Source organism: Haemorhous mexicanus, chromosome 9, assembly GCF_027477595.1.
Source record: "Haemorhous mexicanus isolate bHaeMex1 chromosome 9, bHaeMex1.pri, whole genome shotgun sequence".
Classification (NCBI taxonomy): Eukaryota; Metazoa; Chordata; class Aves; order Passeriformes; family Fringillidae; genus Haemorhous; species Haemorhous mexicanus.
Genome location: NC_082349.1, coordinates 6532701 through 6543260, shown reverse-complemented (window position 1 = coordinate 6543260; position 10560 = coordinate 6532701). Strand labels below are relative to the sequence as shown.

At 42.4% G+C, this 10560-nt stretch overlaps 1 protein-coding gene across 3 annotated transcripts in view; it reads right to left on the bottom strand.

Annotated features, from left to right (window-relative positions):
- Window positions 1–7625: 7625 nt before the first annotated feature.
- Window positions 7626–10560, bottom strand: part of TTC39A (tetratricopeptide repeat domain 39A) — a 44442-nt gene continuing 41507 nt past the window's right edge. For all 3 annotated transcript variants that reach the window (XM_059853842.1, XM_059853841.1, XM_059853844.1), the window contains one exon: window positions 7626–9477. In XM_059853842.1, coding sequence (XP_059709825.1) covers window positions 9357–9477 — 121 coding nt within the window. In that variant the 3' untranslated portion in view covers window positions 7626–9356. The remainder of the gene's footprint in view (window positions 9478–10560) is intronic.

Sequence of the window (10560 nt, the reverse complement as noted above, 5' to 3'; positions counted from 1 at the left end):
GTCTCCTGTATTAAATGTATCTGTTGAGCCCTGCTGGCTGGCACATCAGTCCACCAAACAGGAATGAATGCAGAGAGGAGAAAAATAGACTTTGTTCTGCACATAAATGCAAAGTTTTTATAAACACAGAGTGGCAGGGTAGCAGTGGAGGGGAACACAGTCCTGCTATAGCCAGAATGACACAATTCCCTGATTGCTGTAGCAAACAGTACGTGCTTGTTAAGAGAGGCTCCAGCAAAGATTGTAGCTGTAAAGACCTTTTTCCACTTAGCATGATTTTCTCCTTTTTTCTTCTCCCCCACTCCCTTGATGAACCTCCTGTGACTTCTGTGCATTCAGTGCCACCCTGACACAGTGAGAAGCCCTGGTCTCATGAAATGAAACACAATCTCAAGTTAACCACAGCAAATTGGGGGATATTGTTTGATTGTGTTTCAGATGTAGTTTGAGTTCTTGATACAAGAAGTTGTGTTTAAAGACCCAGGTCCTTTGAGGACTTAGTGCATTGGCAGTAGAGGAGAATTGTAATTCTGTGGGTTATGGATAACAGCACAATGGAGAGTCAACATTTGTTTGTTATTCCTGCAGCTGACAGCACCCTGCTCCCTTAGAGAAGAGCTCCAAGGAGCAGTCAAAAGGAACTGAAAACACTGCAGTTCTAGATTCACTCAAATGGCCACACATTTATCTGGACACAATGTTTTGCTGAATTCATACATACCTAATTACATGGATGCAAATCTGGGAAGAGAGAGCTGAAGTTGTGCAATATCATTGTTCCTTTTCATCATTCCATGTGTGTTCCTTTGTGTCCTCCTTTTTGTCTGTTTGTTTCGGAGGTTGGGTTCTTTTTTTTTTTTTTTTTTTTTTTTTTTGGTAAAACAATGTCCACATTAAGTATTAATTTCTTTATCTTGTTAAAACTGGCAAATGAACAATTTGAAAAAAACAGTGTTGTCATGGTGGTATTAATCTTTATTTATTACAAGACTTGATTAAGAAAGATTTAAAAGAAGTAGGAAGTGGTGGTTTACTGAGCTGAATGCTTTCCTAGGCAGCTGACACCTGAGCAGCTGAAATTCTAACACTGATTCTGACTGGGCAAAGGGAAGAAATCACTTTTACTAAAATACTTGTTAAATAGCAAAAAAGTGTGAAGGGCTAAAACTGGAGCTGATGACATAGGACCATTCCAAAAAAAGTACAAATTTTAGCTTAAAGACCAATGTGTAAATATAACAAATAAATTATTTTTCAAGTTTTTAGATACAATACTGTTCTGGGTGATTTCAAATTTAAAGAAGAATTTATCTAAATTTAATGCAAAATAATGTATAACCTGAATTCTAGCTAATTGTGGAACCAGATCTGTGTTTTATTTCTACCATCTATAAGATGAAGATATATTTACCTCCTGTCCTAGAGGTGTCTAACAAATTACTTGCACTTCAAACACATGAAGGCAGCCCAGCACAGCCCAGCTGTTCCCAGCTGGATTCTCCTGCGGCTGGGTGAGGGGAAGGAGTTGGCTCTGACTCACCTGGACCTGTTCACACAAAGTCCTTCTTATGCCAGGGTGGGCAGGCCCATAGAAAAATGTCTGCAAAGCAGTTTGAAGGAAAAAACAAACCAAAAATCTTCTTAGAGCCACTATGTGCAGGTACCTGAGTGTGGAGGTGCTGGACAGCCCTCAAGAGCTGTTGCTTGGAAGCATTTTCATAGGGCCTGTGCAGTGGGATGAAAACACTGAGTGCAAATGATGGCATTTGTAATTTAGAGCTGGAAGTAGCACAGCAGCCCTGGCACAGAGCCAGCTGGGCTGAGGGATCACCATTTCAGCAGCACAAGGGACAGGGGGTGTGAAACCCCCACGGCCCAGGGCAGTGCCACCACATCACTGCTGTCCCCTGCACAGAAACTGCAGGGAGGGAGGGCAGCACCTGCACAGCAAGGATGTGCTTGGGTTCCACTTGCAGATTAGAGTAGGAAATGGATTTTGGCTCCTGCATGAGAGGGAAACTCCCACAACCTGAAGCCAGAGATGTAATGACAAGTAAGGAATACTCAATTTTGTACAGACCTTCATGCTTACAAATTCTTGCATGCTACAGGAATTACCACTTTAATCATTATACTTCTAAGGATGGTAATCCTTATTACTTGTTGCCAGTTCATTATGTGAATCTGGGGGAGAATCATATATAAACAAACAAACCCAGCCCAGAGCATTTTTTTCTCAGGCACATGAGCCACATAAGGGTTTAAAAGCTCTTATGGTCTTGAAGCTTCCAGGGCTGAAAGCAGTTCCATGTTTGGAAGGCTGACAGTCTCCCTTTCCAGTGGCAGAAGGGTACATTTCTGAGCTGAGGGATTATGAAATACCTGAATTTACTTCAGTTGCCACAGTTTCAGGACTTCGACATTTCCTGTCCTTGAGCAATTGTGGTAAAGATGGAGATTTTTTTGAGTCAGACTGGTAGTGCAATAAATAACAAAATGGCTGAAACTAAACATCCAGGGTCTCTCAGCAGTTAAATCCTGGATTAAAAGGACTCAGGAAAAAATGTGGGTGCTGGCTGATTACACAGTTTGTTAGAGATATCACATTTTTTATTAAAAACATACATTCTAGTTGACAGCCTATAAAAACACATGAATAAAATCTGTTCAGAAGAACCCTTCTTGACTTAATACCCAGAATAAAAATTAGCTTCAAGGATTAACTTTTCCTTTTATTTAGCATTTAACTTTGAAGAATATAATTTATGCTAACCATCCTTTGCAGATTATCTTGCATTTAAACCTGTTCTGGGATAAGAGTTTGGGGCTTTGGAATTCTTGGTCTGAAATGCAAAGTTAATGCTTTGTGATAAAGAGAACAGTCTAAATGCACTCTGCTAAAGCATCTTTTTGATTTAAGCAGAAGAAATAACTGTATTTTCATGCTAGCAACTGATTCATTACAACATCCCCTCTGCTCTGACACTTTGCTAAGTAGAAGCTGCAGAGGGGAGTTTATAATGAAGCAATCCTTTGTGCAGAGCCCTTTCTGTGCTCCCACAGCACCGAGCTATTTGCTTGCTCAGCAAGAGGGGCCCAGCCACACGGAGCAGAGCGTGCACAGAGCCTCCAGCCCTCCTCTGTCCTCCTGGCTGGAAAACAAGCAGCAGAAACTTAATAAACCTGCTCTTTGCAGCACCAACCCCTACAAAACATTTCTCTTTCTTTCCAAGAAGGCATTTCAAGAGCTCTGCACACAGCAGTGAGCGCTGCAGTCCCCACACACACTGCACGGGCCCTGGCTGCCCACACTGAGCCCTTTCCCAGCCTCACTCTGCTCCCTGGCTGCACTTTTGCCAGGGCTCTCACTGCACCACGACAGACAAACTTCACCTTTTCAGCCTCTTTTGCCCACCCTTCTGCCACGTTAGCAGGAGCTGCCTGTGTAATCCGGGATTCACTGGGGAAGCAGACTGAGGGAGAAAGACAAAGCAAGAATTTCAAGGGGGGAAAGGATGAATCACTCCAGAGCTGTTTTCTGAGCAGGACAGAGCCATCCCAGGCACTGCCCCACTGAGGCAGAGCTCTGCTGGCCCAGAGAAAAATGATGCCTTCACATCTAGAGCATAAAACTGCATTTGTGTGAGGTTACTCCACTGAAGGGCTTTTGCTAGGTTGCCTGTTTGCCTTGGGATTTCATCTTCTAGAAGGCTGCAAACTGCACAGTCCTGCAGTGTGATCTACTGCAAACCATTAGTAAAGGCCTTTAACCTCTGCATTTTCCTCAGCCATCACCAAAGCTTTCTTTTCTTTTTAAGGTATCTTGCCTTTTTAAGTCCTGAATTTAAAAAATAGTTCAAGCAGCTAACTTTTCAAAAAGCTTTGGCTCCAGAACCTGGTACCTCTGTGTGTGAGTATACATACATACATAGATGTTTTATGTATATTATATATGCTTTTCTTTATGTATGTGTGTGTGTGGCAGATCAAACATCAACAGAGCTGTAGCAAAGACACTGTGCATGGAATTCCTGCTGTTCCTTAGAAATACCAACGTTTGTTTGCAACAGTGATGAGCCCAGCCAGCATCACAGAATGGAAACCTGACTTGGGTATCACAAGCCATAGGAATGAAAGGCAAACTAAATTTTTCACAATTGCATCAGTCATTGGAATTATCTCCCCAGGCAGTGATAGATCTCCCAGCACTGGATACTTCCAAGATTCAGCTGGACAGGGTGCAGGGCCACCTTGCCTAGCCTCTGCTTTTGGCAAGAAAGGCTGGGCCAGATGATCCTTGAGGTTCCTTCCAACCTGATACTGTATCTGTGACTGAAATACCAAAACTATAACTGGCCCTGATGTTTGCATCTAAAAACCTCTGCAGCTGCACAACCTTAGTGGTTGTGAGAGCAGTGCTGGCTTCTGTACCCAGATGAAGATGACACTGAACATGAGCCATGTAATTCTAGGATCCTCTGAGTTAACAGCCTTGCTTCACTCCCCAGAATGATTTACAGAACTCCACTGAGATACAGTTCCTGTGCCACATCTGCAGGGCAGAGGCAGCTGCAGGCATCATCAGGGAAAGCACCACATTCACAGAGCACCAGCTCCTCCTGGGACTGCCCCTGTGACCCAGCTGACACCAAGCAGGGCCCTGGGGCTGCAGCACTGCAGACAAACATCCCACACAGCTCCAGCACCAAGGCTGCTGTTCTTACCTTCACACCCTGTGCACTGCAGGATGAAAGGAACAGGAAGAGGAAAATTGTCCAGAGTATTGCAGCTTCTGCCTGTCTTCTCTTTCCACCACATCACTACATTACTTTTAGGCCATAGGCTTGAAAGTGCTGTTCCTGTACTCTGGTAGCACAAGATAAAATTTTCTTTGACTTTTAAAAAATTGAATCAGCCCATAAAAAGAGCATGCAGGGGGTTATAACTGCTCTGTTTTGTATTCTTCCTGTAAAATAGCCAAGGAGAGAGAAAGCAAGTAGATTTCCCTGCAATGCATAATTCTAAATAAACATTTTGCCTATGCTTAGCCATCAATGAAAATAAGTAGGTCCTGAGGTTTAAAAAAAACCACAGAAGATAATGGAAGTCCAGTTCTAGAGAGACATGATTGAATTTGAGCAAACACTATGCAGAACTTTACCACAGTGCAATGCAGGTCCCTGTTGCTATTCATAAATCTTGGAGACAGGGATTGACTGGGCATGTCCTTAAAAGAAAGTACTTGGATTTTTTTTTTTAAACACCTGAAGCAAACCTAGATTGCATCTTTAAAAAATATTCTATGATGACAAATTATTCAATTAAAACACTTGCTGGTACATGCTTTGCACATCACCTGCCTCCAAAATGTATTTGCAGAACATAATGAGAAAAGAAGCAAGTTCTTTTCTAGTCTGTTCAGGTTGCCCAGTCTCATTCATCAGTGATGTTGCCAACCATTACCCATTTTCCTGTACAGCAGTAAACAACATGACTCACCTCTTTATCTTCTCCTCTTCCTCCCAGAGGGGAATGGTGTTGAATGCATTGTTTTGGTCATTTCATATACATTTGCTTTGCTGCTGTGCTTTTGTGCTTGAGAAGGCATCTTGCAGCTGGAACTGGAGGCTGAGTGTTGTATTTAAACTCTTGGGAGTGTTTTTTGCATTCTGGGACTGACCTGTAGGAAAGCTTTGTCTCACATGGAGAAGCATTACTTGATACTTTTGTTGGGCCAGAGGCACACAAGCTGTCAGCCTGTGAGCTTTTAGTGAGCTTTTAGTCTTGGACCCAGCCCACAGATAACTAAAAATACTAAAGCGCTCAATGCAGAATTTAATGCCAAGACCAGTGTGAAATGGGAGGAAATGTTTGATATGATCCTGTTTGATGCTGCTGTACTTCATAAAATGCTGTTTCCTAAGCCAAGCTTTGAGGTGTAAACAGCCTGAGGCCGGGCACAGTCAGAAGGGGACAGTCCCTAAACCACCCATCCCTGATGGCACGTGTGAGCTGCGTGTCAGCAAGCAAAGCAGGCTCCTATGACACAGGTGGATTGAGCAATCTTAAATGTGTTTCCAGATCACAGTATCGTGGTTGTGACTTCATCAAATTCTCTTCTAACCATCCAGAAAGGCAGTGTCCAGGTTCAGCTCCAGCCCAACATCCTTCACCCAACAGTTTCTATCTCATCTCGTGTTACTCACAGGAGCTGGGAGCTGATGCAGTTGCACCTGACCAACCTCAGCAGGAGCTGCCTCTCCTCCCTCAGTTCCCTGAGAGACCTTGCACACAGGGATTCCACATCACAGAGCTCATGATAAAGGGATGCCCCTTTTACTGCCTTGCCTCTCCTGCCAGCACCACTTTCAGGTGACAGCATTGTCCCGTGGGCCACCACGGCTGCTGCTGCAGACATCCAGGAAACTGAGTAGGAATTTCTACCCCTCCCTGGTTACTGGCAGGAAAACACTTCCTAGTTTAAAAAAAGACATAGAAGAAGAAATAAAGATTGTGGGTTTTCTGATAAAAGTCCGACCAAGTGCAGAAAACTTTTCTGCTGTCTGAGTTAGTAATTTTTGTCCTTGGATAACATCTCTGGTTTTGCTGAGGATGGGGAAGAGCAGTTGTTGGCTAAAGCTGGTGCACAGAGTGGGTTTCTCAAGCATTGCTGAGACAGTTCAGTGTCTGAATGCAGAAGGAACTGCTCCTTCTGCAGTTGAGGTGTGGACTAAACCCATCTGCAGTCATACTTCCATTTCCTGAATCTTGGGCCATGCTCCAGTCTCTGCTGTGCAATTCAATGACAATATCTGCTATTTTCTGCTGAGTACCCTGAGGTGAGAGCTCACACCTTTGTGCTTCCCCTGATTCACTGCATTTGGGACTCCAGACTGATGAAGCAATTTACTGTCCTGCAGAGCTTGCTCCAGGCACCACACACAGCTACAGGAGGAGCAATGGAAAAACCAGCCCAGAATCGACCCTCCAGCCCAGACTGACCCCAGGAGTTTGGATCCCTGCCATGGAGGAGCACCAAAATGAAGGAACTGATGAGCAGAGTGATGTTGGGCAATTGCAAATGTAACACACCAAAAAACTTACACAGTGACAATGCACCAGACCTTCCATTCATCTTCTCCTCAAGTGAATCCATATTATTACAGCCCATAAATCCTCATTGCATAAGGAAGGTGATAATTTGCTATGGCTTGGGAGCAAATTGGGAACCAAGGAGTCATTGTGAAGCATCACAGTGAACCACAAAGCACTCAGCTGAAGCTGGAGATCAGGTCCACAGTGTGACTGGTGCTGGTGTTTGGAGATGACTCTGAAAATCTTAGGAAGGTTATGAAAACCTTAGGAAAATCTTTAGATTTTCATTGCTGCAAAGCATCAGGGAAGCTGGCTGAGTATCACACAGTACATCCTCTTGTGATCTAAGATCAGGCAAAACCGAGCTGTGGGTGAATTTCAAAGATGAGAAATGAATCTACACTCAGAAGGATTGTTCACTTTCTGCAAAGTACAATTTAGGCTAACTTTCACGTGGCATTACTTGCTTAAAAGGCTGCCAAATATTTGAAAAGGACACAACTGGAAGAAGAGGCGTTATATGCATGAAGTAGAACGAGAAAGTTTTTTTATTCTATACAAAGAATGACTGAATTTTTACACTGAAGTTTTGATGTGCAGCATGTAAATAGCATAACTGTTTATACTGAATTTTATCTGAATTGAGAAATTTATCAGATCTGAATTTATCTGAGAAAGTCACTTTAAAAAATGCATTCTTCATCTATGATTTTTAACTTGCAAAGACTTTTATAAAGGGCATCTATTTTTAAGACAATGCAAGTTCTCCATGTTGAGGAATTGGTGGTTCTGTCTCCTTGCATATTAATCTACAGTTATAAAACAATTTTATTTCCTTTGAGGAGGCAAAAGCAGAGCTATAAACTGTCAATTTTCTCTTCTGCTGGGAACAATCACTTTAGAAAGGATATGCACTGTGAGGTACATAGATATGAATCCTCCTGACAAACATCTCCATTGGAGAAAAAGGGCTGTCAGAAGACCTCCCATCTCCACCCATCAGAATGGGTAATGGGGAAGAAGCTCTTTCAAAAGGGAGGTAGAAGTGTGCCCCAAAACCCCAGAGGCATACAGACATGGAGCTAGCCTGGAGAAAGCAAACACGAGGCAAAGCTGTGGTACCACTGACTTCACCAGTTTTCCAGCAAAGCAGGAATTGCATGGCAGTGTTGGAAAGCAGACCCAGCTCACTGCTCTATTCTCAAAGCCCCTAACACAGAAAACCTCCCAAAAGATCAATAAAGAGCAGAAAGATAAAGGGCTGTCCTTTGTGCTGAGGGAGCCTGCTCCAGCCCCAGCTTCCTCCCACAGGGAACATCAGCCTTGTGCAACAGGGACATCTCAGCTTGGGAATCCTAAGAGCAGCCACTGCAGGAAGGGCTGCACTGTCCCAGTAACTCCTCCATTGCTCCAGCCACTGCAGTGTTGCCATTTCCTAAATGACCTTCAAGGACTTGTGCTTTCAATTTGACATAAGCTTCAGATCATGTTCATTCTGACAAAAGATATTTCCTAAGAACCTCCCATTGTCAAAGAAGAAGTGATGCAGTTTTATGCCATCACCACCTTTCCCCTTGCAATCCTCAGCAAATTAATTCAGCTGCTACAAGCAGCAGACTTGACAGGAAAACCAAACTAAAGAAAAAGTCAAGGTACTTGCATAAGGGAGACCGATCTTTTCACCAGCAGGGTTCTTAAAGAAGCAAAAATGTGAAGAGAATAGTTTCTCTTCAGGTAAAGAGAAGCTTTCTGTGCACAACTAGACATGCCCAGGATCCAGAGCTTCTCCCTGCTGTGAGATTTTCTCCCACCATTCCAACTAAGAGGGAACTGGGAAAAAGCAATGCCTCCTTCTCAGCTGCTAGCAGTGTGGATGCAAACAAACATTTAGAACTAACAGATTAAATCTGGAAATCTTAAAGTTTTGCTGTTTGGTATTTTTTTTCAAATGTTCCCCTTTCACTAAGCAAGCTACAACATAATGTTGCAAATGCAAGAAAAAGGCCCACAATTGACACAGATGGAGGTGTGTGTAAGTGTCAAAAAGACACTGTTGGAAAAACAGTATTTTTCAGGGTTATGGTGGGTTTGAGAGATTTTTTGCCATGTTGTTACACTAGATTAATGTTTTACGCATCACCTTTGAAATTTTAAGTTATTTGGTTTTTCACTGACTTGAAAGAAAAGGAAAAATAATTCTAAAGTGTCAGTAATTTTCTGCACCAAAGTTTGCAACAGACAGAACATCAAAGAAGAAAAAGTTACGACACTGCCGAGGCTCCACAGTGCATTCCATTTTCTGGGGCGGATTTGGCTTGGTGCAGGGCAGCTTGAATTCTGAAATGTGTCCTTGTTTCCATGGAGTAATTCTTGTAGTTTTGTCTGAAACAAAAGAAGATCCACTCCAATTCATATATATTTTTAAAACATTTCTAAGTTATCTTTGTATTACTGTTTTAAGCAAAACAACAGTAGACAGCAAAAAAATTCTTTCTTCACAAGCTCCTTTGTTGCCTACTCTAAAATACAAGGCATGTGTTCCTGGCCAAACAATGCAGCTCTTTGTTCTTTATTTGTAGTTCCACTGTCTGGCAATTACCAGAAAAATATAGCTTACTAAGAAATTGAATCTGGTCCACTCAATCAAAATATTGAGTCCATATTAATTATCTGTAACATCCACTTAGTTTACATTCAGAAATTAGAATATTTTTTTCTCCCTCTCAAAGTGTAACAGACAGATTTGAATACAAATATTTTCAGCATTTAAAAAAATCATTTGAATAAGGCAGACTCATTTCAAGAAAGTAAAGTGGAGGGGAGGAAAAAAAAGAGAAAAAAGAGAGAGAGAGAAGGGAAGCCGTCCTGATCCAGAGGAGGGAAACACCCCATCTCCATCCTATGGTTGCCAATGTGTGAATTCTGTGTGTAGGAAATGAAGGCAGACAATTTGCTGCTCCAGAGCTTGGAAAGAGAAAGTGGACACACACCAGATTCCATATCAGCTTTTGAGGAGCAATTCAGCATCCCAGGGAAAGACTGGCAGGATTTCCACCACACACATCCAGTGCCTAGCTCCACACTGTCATCTGCCTATAGTTTCCTGTAGTTCTGTCATGCTCTAAAGAGTTACTGGAAGATTCAAAGAACCTGTACTTTCATGGAAAAGCTTATATTAAAAAAAGAAAATTTGCCCCAGGACCACATAGAAATTGCAGATCCTACTTAGTAGGAATTAACATGTCAGCTCCTGCAGGATGGATACAGAATCCAGATACAAAAAGAGGATTAGACCATGCTAATTTTCTTGTAGAAGATATTTGTCATCTTTACAGAAACATAACATTTAGTATTAAACTCTGTGTATCTTAACAGCATTTCAGTTCTAAATTCAGAATTCAAACCAAGCATGGCAGCGTGGTATCTGTCTGTGGCAGTGCCAGTCTCTTGGTGAAAACAAGGAAT